This window comes from Salmo salar, chromosome 15 (assembly GCF_965601325.2).
Source record: "Salmo salar chromosome 15, fSalSal1, whole genome shotgun sequence".
NCBI lineage: Eukaryota > Metazoa > Chordata > Actinopteri > Salmoniformes > Salmonidae > Salmo > Salmo salar.
The window spans coordinates 75,454,530-75,474,603 of record NC_138305.1 but is presented as its reverse complement, the minus strand read 5'-3'; the positions used below and the strand labels follow the sequence as shown (position 1 = coordinate 75,474,603).

Below are 20,074 nucleotides of genomic sequence, written 5' to 3'. Positions count from 1 at the left end.
ATTTATTAATAGACTATATTTGGTTATTATGATATGTATTAAAAAGCTGTAAATCCTTAAGTCTATTGACACTAAGACAATCTAAGGAACATAATAAAAAATTCCCCATCAGAATCCGTCAGTTTAAGCTAGAGATATGTTTTTTTGCATGGGCTGTGTCTCAATCCACCACATCCGCCTATGTTTCTCACAAAAACATCTGTGGTGTCTGAAAGGTTTGGCCTACAAACTAATAATGCCCACTCTATGGAAAGATGAGACTTTCACGAACAAGATGGTGTTCTGTTTTGCTTACGGGACTCGTCTGAAGGTAACCCATACAAATGAATGGAAGTATGGAGGTAGTTTTGTGCCCCAAAAAACAAGGTATTAAATATGTGTCCAAAAAAACTAAAACATTTCCTGAGCTTTCCTATATCTCCTAGAAATACAGTAGGACAGACACTTCTAAACCTTATTCCTTATGATTAATGTTTTACTGTTTTTTTGCCATTTATGAATGTTATATACAATGCGTTTCTATGGGCCATAGCAGTAAAGACCAAATTCAATACTTTATCAAATCATTTGTTACATTTTTTTGATAACTAAAGGGGTCCTAAAATTCAATATCAAATAGGTAAATTATCCATCGTATGACCATCTTAAAACAAGTCCATTTGTTAGCTTAGTAATAAAATAACAATGGCTTAGACATTTAGAGGTTACTATAATTTAACAATGTAAGTCATTACTCTATTCTTTACAATTGCATTGTAGTAATTTCATTCATTTTAGAATATTTTTTTTTACATCGCAAAATAAGACGCTGCCCTTATAAGATAGGACCTGGCTACGGTAGGCTAGCCAAGACAAATGCTAAAGGGTATTTTTGTAGCTTTTTTTTAGCAGACTATCAACAGTAGCCAGCATATTGCTAGTGTGTTCACTACTGAGGGTTTACTTTTGTAAATCACTTTCATATAATAAACAAGTTCAGTGAGTAGATTGGTGGACGCTTCTTTTTGCTCAGGACAGCTTGCGTGTGCTGTGTGAAGGTAGCTAACAACTTCTGTACTGCTCGAGTGCTCGAAATGTTGTGATTCGCGGGAGCGTAGTAGTGCTTGAATGAATGGCCAATCATATTGCTCAAATACAAATAGCACAACTTTGCTGCGTGTAGTATTCAATGGTTTTCAATGGTGGACTGCGACAGAGCAGGTAATTGCTGAACTGAAACCTGAAAAAATGCAGCCGGTCGGTGCTGCTGCTTGGCGGCGTCACACCAGATTGAACAGTACCGGAGGCTAATGCTGTGTCGCCACAAGTTTTCTGCCGGCTCTGCTTCTGGGTCTAAATGTGTTAATAATTGAGAGTTCGGTTGTGCCAGAGAGGAAGTTGCATAAATAAACTTTCAGACAAAGACCCCCTGCTTCCGCTAATTAACTACTGTGCACACAAGCTTGAAATCACCACTCCCAGTTAAAAAATTTAAGCACCGCCTTTGCCCAATCCTGAATCGTCCAAATAATCAATGACGAAAACACAAACACAGGAACTACTGCTGCTAGTTATCTCAGCCATTCTATTACAGCCCTTCTCTTGGTTAACACGCATACTCTGCCCACAAGAGATTCAATTGGGGCCATTCTCTTTCTTTGATTTTGGTCAGTTTGTTCATATGTGAGTGATGATGGATCCTGGTCTTTGGATCTGAGTGAGAAGTGTTTGATCAGACTGTGTCTCTGTTGACCCCCCCTAGAGAACCGGACACCACCTACTTTGAGCTCCCCCACGGGGGTCACTCTGGGGAGAGGGCGGCTCCCTCCACCAGCACCCCCAGTAACGCTACAGAGGTCTGCATGGACATCTACCACATGAGGGACATGAACGACAACGTCATGGTAGGAAGAGAAAGTCTAGTTCAACTGCAGTTTAATTCATAATTTAATTCAATGAACAATACACTTTAAGGGCTGAGTCCTAACTTTCAAAAATGTGCGTAAAATCATGCTATGGAGATTTGAGGAAGTTTGAGATGATAAGATTTAGTCCTCACAAGAAGAAATACTTTAAAATACAGATGAGTGAAATGACCACCATACACTGAGTGTACAAAACATTAGGAACACCTTCCTAATTTTAAGTTGCACCACCTTTTTCCCTCGGGACAGCCTCAATTCGTCGGGGCATGGACTCTACAAGGTGTCGAAAGCGTTCCACAGGGATGCTGGCCCATGTTGACTCCAACGCTTCACACAGTTGTGTCAAGTTGGCCGGATGTCCATTGGGTGGTGGACCGTCCTTGATACACACAGGAAACTGTTGAGCGTGAAAAACCCAGCAACGTTGCAGTTTTTGACACAACCAGTGCGCCTGGCACCTACTACCATACCCCGTTCAAAGGCACTTCAATATTTTGTCTTGCCCATTCACCCTCTGAATGGCACACATACACAATCAATGTCTCAATCGTCTCAAGGCTTAAAAATCCTTCTTTAACCTGTCTCCTCCCCTTCATCTACACTGATTGGATTTAACAAGTGACATCAATAAGGGATCATAGCTTTCACCTGGATTCACCTGGTTAGTCTATGTCATGTACACTTACACTAGGCTACCTGGGGTGGCAGGTAGCCTAGTGGCTAGAGCGTTGGACTAGTAACCGAAAGGTTGCAAGATCGAATCCCCAGCTGACGAGGTAAAAATCTGTCATTCTGCCCTGAACAAGGCAGTTAACCCACTGTTCTTAGGCCGTCATTGAAAATAAGAATTTGTTCTTAACTGACTTGTCTAGTTAAATAAAGAAAAAACACATGTTAGCATGTCCACTCAGTGTATATGCTGGACTAGTGTTTTAGAATGGATTAATGATTTTCTTTTCATGTTGACTTTGTGGCGGCGTGACATGCGTGGACAATAACCGACTAGCCGGTATCAGGTCAGGGTTGTTCCTGTATTGGTGGGGGGTGTGGTTTTCCCTCCATTGAAGTAGAGATTCCCTCCTCATTTCCCTCTCCTCCGGAGCCCTTTCCCTCCCTCAGTACTCTGTGGTGAGTGGTCTGGGATTAGAGGGCAGGTTAACGCCTTAATTAGAGAGCAGCAAGCCAAGCCCCCCACACACACACACACTTCGGCTCTGCCATCTGTAGTGTGTGTGTGTGTGTGTGTGTGTGTGTGTGTGTGTGTCTAAAACAGCTGCAACAGTCTAGAACTGCCATGACATTATGTCCAAAATGTTTAGACACAGCTCTCTATTGTAAACAGACAACTTCAATTATGTTTCAATGTGTTTGGCAAACAGATACCTTGTCAGTGCTTTACGAGGAAGGCACTAATGGACTAGAGAGTGTGTTGTTTTACCTGAACACCAGTAAATCAAACAATGCTCACATGACCAAAATCTATGAGAAGAGGACAAGTCATTCAATTACAAACAAGCCTTCTGATGTACAATATTGGACTGATCCAATATGTCACTGGGCAAGCCTGGACTTGCCTTGCTAGTTAATGAATAGTCATGAGAGAAAAAAATGGGAGGTCCTACATTTGTTGTTAGATGCAGGACTAGTTGAGAGGGCCGAGACAAGACCAGCAGCAGAGGCAGGTCAAAAGAAGCGAATGAACCTTCATACATCGTTCCTCCATCACGACCCAACCTGGTTCTAGTGAGCGGTTCACCTGCCCTGCCCTGTGGATCTGAAAGATGACTAGTGTGGTTCAGAGCAGTGACAGCACCTGATCACACCTGACCTTACCGTTCCTGACCGCTCCCCTTCTCCCAGTTCTATCTATGACCATCCGGTCAGGGGAGCGCCATCCTCCTTACGACCACCCTACAGGACAGCTAAAATGTTGTACGTTAGTGACCCCGGGCAGCACTACACCACGGTAAGGTGTCTGTCACTTTTATTTCTGCTATTATGCAGTATATATCTGTTTTAGTCTACACACCTGTCTGTATTTCTGCTATTAGGCAGTATATATCTGTTTTAGTCTACACACCTGTCTGTATTTCTGCTATTATGCAGTATATATCTGTTTTAGTCTACACACCTGTGTGGATGTCATTTTGATGTGTCATTTTGATGTGTCATTTTTGTGAGGGTAACTTGTTTTTGGTTGGTTTGTGTCGTTGGTTCTATTTGGGAATCAGTCACAGTATTGTTCAGTAGTACTGTGTTACTCAGAACCATAATTTGTGTAGACTGGTTATTCAAGTAGGGTAGGCGGATGAAGATGTAAGGGGGTCAGTGATAGGTCGGATGCCTCCTGTTCTTTTGCTTTTTGTGTATATACTATTTCAGATTTATCACAGAGTAACTAACATCTGTGTCATTTTACTGTAATATTACAAAAGACAATATATCTCATGGATTTAACTATACTTCAAATCCAATCCAATTTTATTTGTCACATGCGCTGAATACAACAGGTAGACCTTACCGTGAAATGCTTACTTACTGACTGGAGTCCATCCATATTGTTGGTATGTTTCTCAACTTTATTGACATTGGCTTTATTGGGTAGTTGGGGGATATAGAGTTTGCTATAAAGAATTATAGTCACCATTCCACTTCTGATATCATGGGAGTAGTTGTCACAGGCGTTCACAATAACAGTTTTGAAGATAAATATTTCAATGCACAAAATTATTTGTTGTGTGAATTCCATGAATCCCGAGTGGCACAGTGGTAAAGACACTACATCTCAATGCAAGAGGTGTCACTGCAGTACCTGGTTTGAATCCAGGCTGTATCACATCTGGCCATGATTGGGCATCCCATAGGGCAGCGCACAATTGTCCCAGCGTCATCCGGGTTTGGCCGGAGTAGGCTGTCATTGTAAATAAGAATTTATTCTTAACTGACTTGCCTAGTTAAATTCACAACTACAACAAAAAAATCTCACATCGGATGTAAGAAGTTGAATTTTGCAACTTTTTTTCACGAACAGAGAATAATGAATGAATGAATTAGTAAGAAATCATAAACATAATCATTAGGATGGTAAAAGAAAAACGCTGCTCCTGGACCAGCGGTTAGGGGAAACTTCTACCTAACCTAGTATAACAAACACTCTTTACTGGCGCTGGGGTTAAATTGCCCCTAGGTACAGATCTTGGATCAGCTTACCTTCCCCAAATCTTAACCTTATCCTCTTTACTGCCACTTCCCATTTCCTCCCAATAGGGGGCAGACATTCATGACTTCATGATCAGAGTTTAGACCAAATTGGTGATGTAGCAGTTACCAAGCGCTAATCTACTCCTCCCAAATATTCTGCTTAGTCCAGACATGCAACAAAACGCATGATGCCAGGAAAATTCATTTCATTGCATCCTGATTGGTAGGGATTTTTATTGTATTTTTATTGTGTCTTCCCACTGGGCCACATATGTCAATTCAATGTCTATTCCACATTGGTTCATTGTAATTTAATTGAAATGACTTGGAAACAATGTTGATTTAACCAGTGTGTACCCAGTGTGTTATTTCAACGCAGTGAATTGATAAGAAGATAGATGGGACGTTTTTAGATGCTGTGATTAGTTCAGGACGCAAACAGTAGGTCACCGGGAGTGCACTATTCTAACACACACACACACACACACACACACACACACACACACACACACACACACACACACACACACACACACACACACACACACACACACACACACACACACACACACACACACACACACACACAGTGGTGGCTTTTGCTCTGTTTCAACTTGTTATAGATCAAGCTGAGACATTATGACATAGCACACCTGTGTGTGTGTGTATCTGTGTGTGTGTGTGTGCTTGTGCGTGTGTATGTGTGTATGTGTGTGTGTGTGTGTGCTTGTGCGTGTGCGGGTGTGTGTGTGTGTGGGTGTGTGTGTGTGCTTGTGCGTGTGTAGGTGTGGGTGTGTGTGTGTGTGTGTGCTTGTGCGTGTGTAGGTGTAGGTGTAGGTGTGGGTGTGTGTGTGGGTGTGTGTGTGTGTGTGTGTGTGCTTGTGCAGGTGTAGGTGTGTGTGTGTGTGTGTGTGTGCTTGTGCAGGTGTAGGTGTAGGTGTGGGTGTGTGTGTGTGTGTGTGTGTGTGTGTGTGTGTGTGTGTGTGTGTGTGTGTGTGTGGTTACCTCTGTGACTACAGTATGTTCCTCAGGTGAACTTGTCTAAAATGTTTTCTAGAGATGACAACACCAGCTGGACTTGTCTCACTATAGTGGATACTCCATTTACGAACCAAGGTCTCTCAAATAGATACATCTTGCATACTATTAACAGTAAATAAATATTAATAACACTTTCTATGAACCGTCTTTGTGTACTACAAATTATGAATGCATTTATAGGCATTCATTCATACAGGCTGTTATAGGAAACCACTGGCTTTTACCAATGTTCAGAGCAAGCCTTGAACTATACATCCAGCCCAAGCCTGGTTTAATCAGGAATGGGTCTTTATAGTTGCATGTCAGGTACACTCTTAGAAAAAAAGGGCTATCTATAACCTGAAAGGGTTCTTCGGCTGTCCCCATAGGAAAATAACAATTTTTGGTTCCTGATTAAGAATGTTAGTTCATCCCTTTGGGTTCCATGTAGAACCCTTTCCACAGACGGAACCCAAAAGGGTTCTACCTGAAACCAAAAAGGGTTCTCCTATGGAGACAGCCGAAGAACCCTTTTGTTTCCCTTTTTTCTAAGAGTGTGCATGGGTCATGATCCAGTGGTGAACGCCTAGGTTCTGGCTAGAAATAGGCCTACTGTTTGGTTTTTCCTGTACGCGGGAATCAAAATTACTTTCGATGAGTCATCATTGTTTTAAACACTTAGGGAACCACAACCCACTGCTTGACAACAACAAACCCCAGTCAAAATGTGTGAATTCACCTCAGTATTGATATGACATGGGCCGCCTGCCCCAAAGACAATCCCATGCACTGTCCTTATATGGGCGCACCACTATCTCCCCCCCTGTGACCTTTGAGCCCGACTCCTATACTTTTTAGTGTTTTCCTCATTCCCCTCTGTCTCTCTTTCTCTCTGGGACAAATGTCAGACAGACAATGTTTATCCTAGCTGTGCGGGTCTTCACTATGCATTCTCCAGCGTGTGCATACTTGCGCTGATGTTGTCGTCTGAGTCCAGGCATGCCGTAATTAGAACACCGGCGCAATTTTTTGGGTCTCTCTCCCTTTCTTTCTCTCTCTCCCAGTTCATCCCCTGTCGTTCTCTCTGTCAGTGGTTTTTTTTCTAACCTTTGCCGTTAAAGGGTCTTTGAGGGTCTTTGAGAAGGGGTGCTGCTGTGTTTGGGAGAGAGTTGTGTCCATCGACGCACACCCCTCTACCGACCCTACAGGCTATGCTTCCTCTTTCTTCTTGCTTTATTTTGCTCTGAAACTTCTGACTTAGGAGTTTGTGTTGTGAAAGTGAATACAGCCGGTTGGAAGGATGTACTACGTGAAAAAGAAGGTAACTCTTGGTGTTTGATTTTATGTCTATGTGTGTTCAACCTTGTCTTGTATACCTCTGTTTTGCCCAGTTCATTGCAGTAGTAGTGTTTTTATTGTCCAGAGGTTGTGAAGGGAGATCAGGTGGGGAAAGACATTGTATTTATTTTTTGGAATGTATTTCTTCATGGTATTCCACACTCCATTGCAAAATGATATTGCTTATATTGATGACTAATAATTATCAGTTGTGTGCTAATCTTCAATCAAGTACAGTAGTTACTGTACGAGTTGCCGACTTTGTGTAGACTTTCTTACGGCCAGAGGCTTTCCCTCTCTGATTATTGATGATTTTGAGGTTGTCTGTAAATTGAGTATTAGAAGATTGCTTTCTTCGAGCTTTTCCCTCCATGTGCAGGTAGTTTGGCTAGTGATCTGAAGTTTCTCACCACTCACCACAGAGCTACACATTTTCCCCATGGAGATGGCACTGGCAGGCAATTAGGCAGATCACAGATTACATTGATGTTTTACAACCTCACCCAGCCCCCCTGGGGGGGGATACAGGGTGGGGGTCTACACACACACACACACATGTTTGTTTTACTATCCTTGTGGGGACCAAACAAAGAATTCAAATTCAAAATCCTATTTTCTCTAACCTTAACCTAACCTTAACCCTAACCCTAACTTCTAACCCTGAACCTAACCCCTAAGCCTAAAATAGCCTTTTTCCTTGTGGGGACTGGTGAAATGTCTCCACTTGTTTCAATTTTCCTTGTTTTACACACACCTCAACAATTCCTACCCCTCCCTACCCCTCCAAAAACCCTTCCTTCGATTGTTGTAACCCGAACCCACAGATGAGCCCAAAAATCCCTGTATGTCTCTCCAGGTTGGGCCTTACCTTTTCCTTAACAATTTCCTCCTCCCTCCCTCCCTCCTTCTTTCCCTCCCTCCTTCCCTCTGTGCAGTCCCAGTACAACCTGTTGAGCAGCAGCATGGAGGCGAACCTGGGGAGCCAGCGAGCGGCGTCCACCAGCCCCTACAGCTCGGGGGAGAACACGTCTGCAGTGCCGACACCGTCACCCTACTCGCAGCCCAACAGCACATTTGACGGCCTGTCGCCGGCGCCAGCTATCCCGTCCAACACCGACTATCCTGGACCCCACTGCTTCGAGGTCACCTTCCAGCAGTCCAGTACTGCCAAGTCCGCTACCTGGACGGTGAGTTTTAGATCATGTAGACGTACACACACGCAAACGTTACAAGCTAACGGGACGGCGAGGGGTTGATTTGTCTCTGTCTGACTGTCTCTATCTCTCTCTCTCTCTCTCTTTCTCTCTTTATTCTGCTCTCTCTAGTTTTTTATTTTATTGTCTTGTTTCGGTGTCTCTGTCTTCCCTTGACTAAAAAGTAATGTAAAAGTCACAAACTAAAGGTGCTGGCTAAGGTGCTACTTTCCCTGAGAACGGGCTGACATTGCTGCATTAGATCAGGGAAGTTCTCTTTATGAGATGGGTTGTTGGCTGAGGATGTATTTATGTCTATGGCTGCAACCACTCCTGTGACAGAAGACTGATTTGCGGGAATCTGTGTGTTTGAAGAATCTGTGGGTTCAGAGTAGACACCGACCAAACTATTCTGGTATCAGTATAAGACAGTGATCTGTTTTTCTAGTGGTTGAGAGTTAGTTCTGTTGTTACTTTCTTCATCCCAGAACTGATCTGTTATTGATACCATACCACAAGCATGACTAAAGGGTTCAGTACAATGACTCAATCCAAAATGCTGCCATTTACGTGCATGCAACACATGTGTCAAACAAAGTGGGCGTGCAGAGGGGAAGAGCTTTTTGTAGGGGGGACAATTACTTTGTAGCGCCTGACAAATACAGCTCTGAACACTGAACAACAATGAATGGTTGTACATGTTTAATGATTTTCAATATACTGTAGTAACTGATTAAGAATGTTAGTTAATCTCTTTAGTTTAAAAGTCAACCCTGGTTTGGTTTGTTTACCTCTTTTGTGCTCTGTTGCAAGATAGGATTCCCGTTAAAGAAAGTCCCTTTCTCCATTAATACTAAGGGGAAACCTGGGAACATATATCAATATTCACATTTGTTTCACCTGAAGAATTATAAGGACATGTATGTATTTGACATACCCCCACCCCAAACAGACCAAACTAAATCGACAGTCTAGGAATGTATCGAAAGACACTTGAAACGGGAGCTGCTGCGATGTGATTTGTCTGAGCTGAAAAAGAGTTGCCTCCCGAAAGGTGTCGCCCGGATTGTTACAGAGTTGACCTCTATTTGAAACGTGAACCTGTGTTTCCTTGCCTGAGGGGGCTTTTTGGCTGTGTCTGTCAAGCGTACTCAAGCGTGGGGGACTATATTCAGGGCTCGGTGGCGGTAAGGATCTGTAAAAGGATCCCCCGGCCACTGAGGCGCTGCTTTCTGACCCACCACCGTGTTACGTCTTTCTTCAGCCCTTCTCTTGGCTGTCACCCGCGTCGCTCCAGGGCTCCACTCTGTCCCCACATATAGGCTTCCTCTCCAATGTGTCTGTCAACTGTTCTTTGACACAAGCTTTTCCCCTTACCTGTCTCATGGCGACTGAGGATACACTCAGAAAACACCAGCTCCGTTGTTGTAACTAGACAATTTATAGGGCCCAACGTTTTTTACATCAGGATAATCTATGGGCCCTTCCTTTGACAGATTTTAGGAGAGGAGCCTACAGTAATTACAGAATTGGTTAGTGTTTGGTTTCTTACATTCTGTAGTTTGTATGATTGATAGTTGGAATCCATCACCTTATGTTGAATGAGAACGGATGAACTATGTTGTTAAAAATCTGAAACACCTCTACCTGAGGACTGAGGTCGGGCGATATTCAAGTAGAGACAGAAAACGACTTGACTGAGCAGCGCACACACAGGGTGATACACACTGAGTAATACACTCCTTACAGGCCCACTCCTTTATTTGAAAAATAACAAAATGGTTGCCCCTCCACTTGATTTACTATTAAGCTGAGCGATGGTGCTTGAGAAATGTAAACCAACTACTCTCAAATTCATATTCTTCAAGAATCAATGTGTTTATATAATTAAAGGGGCAATCTTCAGTTCAAACAATAACAAAGTGTTTACCCACCACTGTTTTGGTACAGCTGAAGGACTGCTGTGTAACCAGTCTCAAATTCATAGACAGATCTATGGATGCAAGGACTGACCATCCGTGATATCAAAATGATAGTTTTAACCATGTTTTGAGGCTATACAGTGTTTGTTCACAATTATATTGTCTACAAACAATGGAGTAAAACAAGTTTATATTTTGGGTTCTGATGGGGTATAACAGTTGAACTAAGTTCATGAAGCATTGGTAAGTTATATTCTGCAAGAATCAATGGGTATATATTTCATTATTTATAAGTACAAAAATTGATGTACAAATCACAGATTGTCCCTTTGATATACGTACAAAAAAATGACCGTAAATATCACAGAGTGGGCCTTTAAGGTAGTACAGGGAGAGTCCTTACACCCTGCACTAAAATGCCTTGCCTTGCGTGTCTGCCTGACGGAAGAATTAAAGCAGTATTGTTACCTGAACGCAGAAGTTAGACAGAGTGGGAGAACAATGTTAAGTATCTTGGTGTGAAAATATACCCTTAATTAATCATTTTGTATAGCAAATGCTTAGGGGAAAGAAGATGACCTCGCAGAAAAAGTGGATTGATAAAAGTCAGGGATGATTGTTATAATTGGTCCCCTATTATAAAATATGGAATTAGAATATGAATTGTATCCAACTGAAATATGAATGTTACAATTAAAGTGTTGTTCTCAAAATTTGTTCTAGACAGACAAATGAAGAATAGATGTTTGGATTCATGTAAATATACAGTGCCTTCAAAAAGTAGTCACACCCCTTGACCTTTTCCAAATTTTTATGTGTTACACCCTGAATTTTAAATTAATAAAAAAAATCGATTTTCTTGTCACTGGCTTACACACATACCCCATAATGTCAAAGTGGAATAATATTTTTCTAAAAGTTTCTAAATTAATAAATATTAAAAGCTGAAATGTCTTGAGTCAATAAGTATTCAACTCCTTTGTTATGGCAAGCCTCAATACGTTCAGGAGTAAAAATGTGCTTAACAAATCACATAATAAGTTGTCTCGACTGTCTGCAATAATAGTGTTTAACATAATTTTTGAATGACTACCTCATCTCTGTACCCCACATACAATTATCTGTAAGGTCCCTCAGTTAAGCAGTACATTTAAACACAGATTCAACCACAAAGACCAGGGAGGCTTTCCAATGCCTCGCAAAGAAGGGAACCTATTGGTAGATGGGTAAAAAAGCAGACATTGAATATCCCTTTGAGCATGGTGAAGTTATTAATTACACTTTGGATTTTGTATCAATAAACTCAGTCACGACAAAGATACAGAGGTCCTTCCTAACTCAGTTGCCGGAGAGGAAGGAAACCACTCAGGGATTTCACCATGAGGCCAATGGTGACTTTAAAACATTAACAGGTGATAGGAAAAAACTGAAGATGGATCAACAACATTGTAGTTACTCCACAATACTAACCTAAATGACAGAGGGAAAAGACTGTACAGAAGACTGTACAGAATAAAAATATTACAAAACATGCATCCTGTTAGCAACAAGGCACTAAAGTAATATTGCAAAAAATATTTGGGGCAAATCCAATACAACACATTACTGAGTACCACTCTCCATATTTTCAAGTATAGTGGTGGCAACATCATGTTATCGGTATTCTTGTAACCGTTAAGGACTGCGTAATATTTCAGGATAAAAAATAAACGGAATGGAGCTTTTCACCAGACACTGGGAGATGAATTCCCCTTTCAGTAGGACAATAACCTAAAACTCAAGGCCAAATCAACACTGGAGTTGCTTACCAAGAAGACAATGAATGTTCCTGAGTGGCTGAGTTACATTTCAACATAAATCTACTTGAAAATCTATGGCAAGACCTGAAAATGGTTGTCTAGCAATGATCAACAACCAATTTGACAGAGCTTAAACATTTTTGAAAAGAGTAATGGGCAAATGTTGCACAATCCAGGTGTGGAAAGCTCTTAGAGACTTACCCAGAAAGACTCACAGCTCTAATCGCTGCCAAAGGTTCTTCTACAAAGTATTGACTCAGAGGTGTGTATACTTATGTAAATGAGATATTTATGGATTCAGGATTATATCTCTGAACTAAGCACCAAGGTCAGTTTAGCATTTTCTCTCCTCTAATGGTTATGGTTTGGATTTGGGAGACAGTAAACTGATCCTAGATCTGTGCCCACAGGCAACTGCTACCCAAAGCACTAAACAAAAGGAGCATTTGTACTCGAGTAGGACAACAAATCAAAGAAACCCCCAAGACAGGACATAACAATGTTTGTCAAGTCCATTCGTGGACCATTTGCATCGCAATTGCTTTTTTGGGATACTAGTAACATGTCAGTGTGTTGTTAAGCAAGCGTGAGTTTCTGAAAAGAAAATAGCTTACTGTCAAGCCGATAGGAATGAAAGAGTTGCTTCTAATGCAGGGGGATTCCCAAAATGGCAGGAGAGTGTGTAACACCTTTAATCCCGCGTCGGGCCCATGCTTGAACATGAATCGGCTTGGGGATCAGTGTCTGTGGGGAGTTGAGACACTGTGTGGTGGACTTGAAAGGGTTAAGGTAGGAGAAGAGGATGGGTGGTTGCAGGCTTGTGGGGCCCCAGGCTATGGGGAATGGCATAGGGGCATATTGACTTCACCTCCTAGTTTTGGCCGTTACGACTATTTCTCAGCTACTGTAGGAGGCACTGGGCTTTGGAGAGATTAACTCCTTAAATACTATGGCTGCTGTTCAGACAGACTCGGTTTGTGTTTGCAAGCAGCTCGTTATGTGTTAAAAATGTATTAAAGGTGACATATAGGACCTTTTCAATGGCACTTTTTAACTTTAAAATGTTCTCTTTTATCTGGACTGATGAGGATTTGGAGTGCTGTTGTGTCTGTGTGGAGAGTCTGTACTGTCTATGTATTGTAGGCTATGGTTACCATGTTGTTGCCATTTACAGCCCAGCAACAATCTGTCCTTGGGAATGAACATTGAATTGAATACACTAACTACTTGACTGACAGCAGTCATCAGTTTTAGACTGCAGTATTGGCGATTTGAGGGAGTTGACACCTGCTTCGGTTACTGTAGGTGGAATAGAATAGAATAGAACAGAAGAAGGCACGGCACAACACAACACAAAGAATACCTTGTGTTTCATGAAAACCCCCATCATGATTATTCACACTGAACGAATCTACCCAAGATTACTTTAAGCCACTCTATTTACAAGTGATCTCATAGCTGCTGTTATGGGTGTCTTGGGTGTCTGTCTGGTAAACAACACATTATTCTGTATTAGGGATAATTGCTCCCAAGCATGCACCATCCATCCTTCAAATGAGCCCTTTGCCTCCAAAACTTCAAACATTCCTGGAGCTCTCAGAGCAAGAAGTGTCATGATGGGATGAAAATGAGATCTAACACCTCAGCCCTTTCCCAATAACGACCCATCAGCGCTCCCGATGCTCCGACAACGCTCCGACAACGCTCCGCCACTCGGCTGAGTGTGGATTGGGATGAGGAAGGGACAGGCCGGAGCATGCTCTGTATCCCGGCGTGTCAGGAGCTGCTCTTCCCAGCTATTAGCCTCTCACAGTCAGGACGCAGGCCCGAACATGCCCATAGAGTCAGACATCGACCGCACATCCTTTCTCTAAGTCTACCCCATCCACACCACTGCCTGTCTGCATGTGTGTGTTGCCACAGCTTGGTAACATGCACACACACTTGATAATGAGGATATTTGAACACACATTCACACACGTAAACACACACACACACAGAATTGGAATCAATTAGCCACCTTACTTGGTGTTTTATCCTCGCACTCTTTACTCACACAAATTTCCATAGACACTCTGCACCAGGCTTTGGAGCAGGTAGCTCCTGTTTTGATATGTATCAATCAAAATAGTCATTTGTACATGAAGCACATCAATAGGTAAAGGTGTTGTCACTTTTTTTGCATTATATCAAACTCAACAAACTATTTACATTAATACATGATAAGATATGATACGATGCGATACAATATTATACTGGACAAAAATATAAACGCAACATGCAACAATTTTGAGTTACAGTTAGTATAAGGAAGTCAGTCATCATTGGAGGCAGTTTATGGTAGAGAAAGAACATTACATTCTCTGGCAACAGCTCTGGTTGACATTCCTGCAGTCAGTATGCCAAATGCATGGTCCCTCAAAACTTCAGACATCTGTGGCATTGTGTTGTGTGACAAAACTGCACATTTTAAAGTGGCCTTTTATTGTCCCCCAGCACAAGGTGCACCTGTGTAATGATCATGCTGTTTAATCAGCCTTTTGATATGCCACACCTGTCAGGTGGATGGATTATATTGGCAAAGGAGAATGCTCACTAACAGGGATGTAAAGAAATGAGTGCACAACATTTTAGTGAAATAAGCTTTTTGTGCGTAGGGAAAATGTATGGGATTTTTAAATTCAGCTCATGAAACATGGGACCAGCACTAAATGTTATGTTTATATATTTTTGTTTGTGTATATCAAGTGTACAGAGTTTATCATATAGATTTCAAGCATGGATTAAATCTTGTAGTGGAGATGCTAGGCTATCTGCTGACAAGTCATTACTCTTACACACCTTTCCCAGCTAACTTTAGCCACAACTAGTTAACAATCAATGAAAGTAAATGTGCAATTGTCAACATTTCCTGGTCAAATCAACAAAATCATCTCCATATTTAGTTACTTAATTAAAGGTGATTTGTCCGTAAAAAAAACTAAACAACAACATGCCAACATTCCCCGTTCACTTCCATTGATTTTTAGCTACCGGTGGGCTAAAGTTAGCTGAGGTTTGTGGCTGTGAAAACCAAACCATCGATTACAGTTTCTCCTGGCACATGGACTACTTTCAGGGTGAGGAACCTTCTAACATCAATTTGTGAAATCCTGAACAGATTGTGCCTAAAGGCAACTTTTACCTGGAGCTGTGGAGCCATGAGCAACATCAATACACTTCCAGTAATATTGATAACTAGTAGGTACATCATAAACAACGTGTCTTTTTAGACTGCAGATATGCATTTAGATTGTTTTGTGCTTGTATAGGTAGGCCTGCAGTTATTCTTAGTGAACAATATTCTCAATTAATTTGATCCACATTTGGAGATGTTTGCAAGTGCAACAGTAGCTCATTATTCCCAAAGCACCAACAACTTCAAAAGAGACCAGCTCCAGTACGTCATGGTGAACATAACTCATAACTCACATAACTCATAACTCACATAACTCATAACTCACATATCACATGTGGTGTTCCACAAGGTTCCATTTTGGGTCCGGTACTGTTCAGTTTATATATGTTACCCCCTGTCAGCGTTATCAGAAAGCACAGCATTGATTTTCACTGCTACGTAGACAATACACAACTTTACTTTTCTGGGTCACCAGAGGATTTTAGCTCCACAGATAAATTATTAGACTGTATTAGTGATTGAAATACTTGGAAGACTCACAACTTCCTCCAGCTAATTGTTGGAGCCAAAGCACAGAGAGAGTATCTAGCTGCACATTTTAATTCACGGGCAATAAAGATAAAACACCAGGTAAAAAACCTAGGTGTTATTTTAGATTCTGAACAAAATTTAAAATCACACATTAGGAATGTGACGAAAATAGCTTTTTACCACCTGAGGAACATTGCCAAGGTGTGTCCGTCTCTCTCTCAGGCTGATACAGAGAGACTCATCCATGATTTTATTACAAGCAGGCTTGACTACTTTAATGCTCTCCTGTCTGGTCTACCCAAGAAAGCCATTGGTCAACTGCAACACATACAAAATGCTGCAGCACGGGTACTGACCAAGACCAGACGGAGAGCAAACATTACACCTGTTTTAAGCTCAATGTGTGTGAGTTATAGAATTAATTTGGTTATTAAATATAGGTTTTTAAATCAATCCACGATTGTGCACCCCAATACATAGACATGCTTTTAAGTTATGTACCCAGTAGGTCCCTCAGGTCCTCTGGCACTGGCTTTTTAACTATCCCAAAGCCTAGGACCAAGAGGCATGGAGACGCAGCCTTTAGTTATTATGCCCCCAGCCTCTGGAATAGCCTGCCAGAGAACCTGAGGGGGACCAAGAGGCATGGAGACGCAGCCTTTAGATATTATACCCCCAGCATCTGGAATAGCCTGCCAGAGAACCTGAGGGGGACCAAGAGGCATGGAGACGCAGCCTTTAGATATTATACCCCCAGCATCTGGAATAGCCTGCCAGAGAACCTGAGGGGGACCAAGAGGCATGGAGACGCAGCCTTTAGTTATTATACCCCCAGCATCTGGAATAGCCTGCCAGAGAACCTGAGGGGGACCAAGAGGCATGGAGACGCAGCCTTTAGTTATTATACCCCCAGCCTCTGGAATAGCCTGCCAGAGAACCTGAGGGGGACCAAGAGGCATGGAGACGCAGCCTTTAGTTATTATACCCCCAGCCTCTGGAATAGCCTGCCAGAGAACCTGAGGGGGACCAAGAGGCATGGAGAGACAGCCTTTAGTTATTATACCCCCAGCCTCTGGAATAGCCTGCCAGAGAACCTAAGGGGGGGCCGAAACTGTGGACATATTTAAAAGAGATCTTAACACACACCTTTTTAACTTTACTTTTCCTTATGGTGCTTTTTAGTTGTTCGGTTTGTGTAATTTTTGGGGGTTTTATGTTATGTTTATTGTGTTGTAAATATTTCAGATTTCATTTTCATAGGGTTTTATTTGTTTTTTTCCTGTAAAGCACATTGCGTTGCATTCCATTTCTTAAATGTGCTAAATAAATAAAGCTTGATTTAATTTGATGGTCAGTGACTTCTGACAGGATTTCTTTGGGTGGATTTTGGTGAAACAAAAGATGATTATATACTTCTACATCTCCCAAATGCTCCCAAACAGCAATTAGAGCTCCTCGAATCATCTTGGGGGAATTCACATAGAACGCTATAGAATTTCCACTTCTTATCCAAGAGACTAATTTCTTTCTTTGCCATGTGCGTCGAGAGGGATTCGGGAAAGTGTTGTTGATGCTCATCTATGATTAATGGGATGTGGGATATAGTCGAGGAGGACTGCAGTGTGTTAACATATTTGGACAGTTAACTGACTTTGCGATAGGCAAGCCAGAGCATGTCCACAGGGATGACAGTATGGCAATTATCACTCGTTCTCCACAAGCTTGTCTGGACCTGCACATATGGTCCACTGGACTGGCTGACTGTATAGAGGGCTGTCTGTCTTCTTCTTCTTCTTCCTCTTCCTCTACACTCGTCCATCTCCTAGCATGCACATCCTCCTCTCCCTCTTAATCCCCTTCAACCTCCTCTTCTTCTTCCTCCTCCATTACACTTGTCCATCTCCCAGACCAATTTTAGCCTCGCTTTCTCTTCTCTACTTTTGTCGTTCTATCCTCTCTTGCACTTTTCATCTTCCTCTCTTGCTCAACACCTTTCTTAACTCATTCCTCCATCCACTGATCCATTCACCGATCCATCCATCCATTCATCCATCTGCCCATCCATCCCAGCATTGGGCTTGCTCGTGACTCGGCTTTTCTTGTCTGTGGAACGCCCTTGTCTGTGGAACGCGCTCTCCAGGAGATGTGATATGGGAGTTCCGTACCTTTCAGTAAAACAATGAGGAATAAATAGAATAAGTGAAGGGAGATGTGTCAGTGGACAAGTCCAGACGTCTCTCTCAGATGCATACAGAGACAGAGAGAGTGATTTATTGCTCTGCCATGCTCTCAGCTGTGACAGAACCTATCAAAATGATCACCATCTGCCCAGCACATGTAACTCATATGATGCTTATTGATTCATATGGGCTTCATTTTGTTCCGGTGTGGTTCCCATGACTCAGTATTGTAGATAAACCTTGGTGCTGGTGGCAACAACAGGGTTGTGGGTTTGATTCCTGCATGGGCCACAAGCATTAGCTAGAGTAGAACGTATCGATTTGTGTGGGTCGAACCGGAACTTGAGACATCCATGCACGGAATATTTGCATGTACCATGCACATCAATCGGAAATTTGTGGTAACATTTGAAGTACAGTACACTTATCTCAGGTTAAGATTCAAACCTTGTTAAGTGTCACTAATCATCAATATCTGTTAGAATCAGATTTGGGAATGCTGGTTAGCAAGGGTCATTTTGCGGGTTCAGAGAACGGTGACCTTTCGACTGCATCCGAGGGATCTGTTAATGTTACTCAGCTCAATCACTGAAAAAAATCCCTGAATCTGTGAAAACGTCGTCGTGGTTTTACAGCTTCAAATGATTTATTCAAAGTATGGCTGATCTGTCTGAACTTGCAGGCTAAGGATGGGAATAGGTGATTTTGGGCACAAATATTTTGCTTCCGCTTTACGCATACGTCTCAAGTCTATGCTATGGCTTGGGGCGGGCGGGGAGAAGGGATTGGAGTGAGGTGGGGTTAGTGGTGCATGGTTGCAGGAGGCTTAGTAACGGTATCTCAATATGGAATTCAGACAGAGATTTGTCCTTCTCCGCCCCACCCCCAAAGCTGTCTGTTGGATTCGCCATGGGGAATTTTTGACATTGAACAGCAGGAACGCACAGAACAAAAGATGATAGTCTACAAAGATGACATATTTCCCCCACAGTTTATGATGATGGTGTATAATTAAAATGATTGAAAATAGTGGACTTTTCCATCATTTTCACCATGGCCTAAGAATAGAACGAAACGATCAGTGATTAATTCCACCGACTGGAGTATGAACAGCATGTTAATGCTATTGTAGCGCCAATGACTAAAGCATATGTATCTCTGCATTGAAAACAGTACATGTTTATTTCTATACCAGGTCTTTTGGGCACAATGTTACATCTGCATTTAGATACATTGTAGCAAATCCACAAAACGGTCTTTCCTGGAAGGTTTGATATCCTCAGGTGGATTGTGGGGTTTTCTTGATAGTGTTGGGGCATGTTGAAGCTTGTCCGCTAAGAACCGCCCCCCCCCCCCCCCCTTCCCATAAGTTTGGATGTATTTGAACCTCCTTTTTAGTAGGATGACTGCCAGCATCGGTAATGGCAGATGTGCCTGTCAAAGAGTACAAAGGGCTCTTTTCACTTGCACTTATGTACTTCAGTTAGATATCCAAACATTTGTACTGAAGAACTGTTTCAAGTCCTGCTGAATGCAGACTCGCAGTATACATCACTGCCTGTCTATGATAGCATCTTAGCTGAGTATCTCTAATGTAGTTGGTGCTTTCCTCAGTAGATTTGTTTCAATTGAGCAAGCTTGTGATATTGAATATTCCGTTTGGAGTTTGAATAGGCCTACAGTTATGATTTGATTGTATTATGTTTGCATGCCCTACTGAACTCATACTAACTCTTCCATTTTACTTTTTCACACACACACACACTTGGCTTTTTGAACTGACATGCTTCCCTCCAGGAATTATTACT

The 20,074-nt window shown here is 42.1% G+C and overlaps 1 protein-coding gene across 2 annotated transcripts in view; it reads left to right on the top strand.

Moving 5' to 3' along the window:
* The window catches only part of tp73 (tumor protein p73), a 47,775-nt gene that overhangs the window by 15,070 nt on the left and 12,631 nt on the right, over positions 1-20,074 (top strand). The window contains exons 3-4 of one of the 2 annotated variants that reach the window (XM_014146164.3): positions 1,742-1,883; positions 8,399-8,650. In XM_014146164.3, coding sequence (XP_014001639.1) covers positions 1,742-1,883; positions 8,399-8,650 — 394 coding nt within the window. Of the gene's footprint in view, positions 1-1,741; positions 1,884-7,009; positions 7,447-8,398; positions 8,651-20,074 lie in introns of those variants that run through there. The other variant, XM_014146166.3, reaches the window with a different exon arrangement.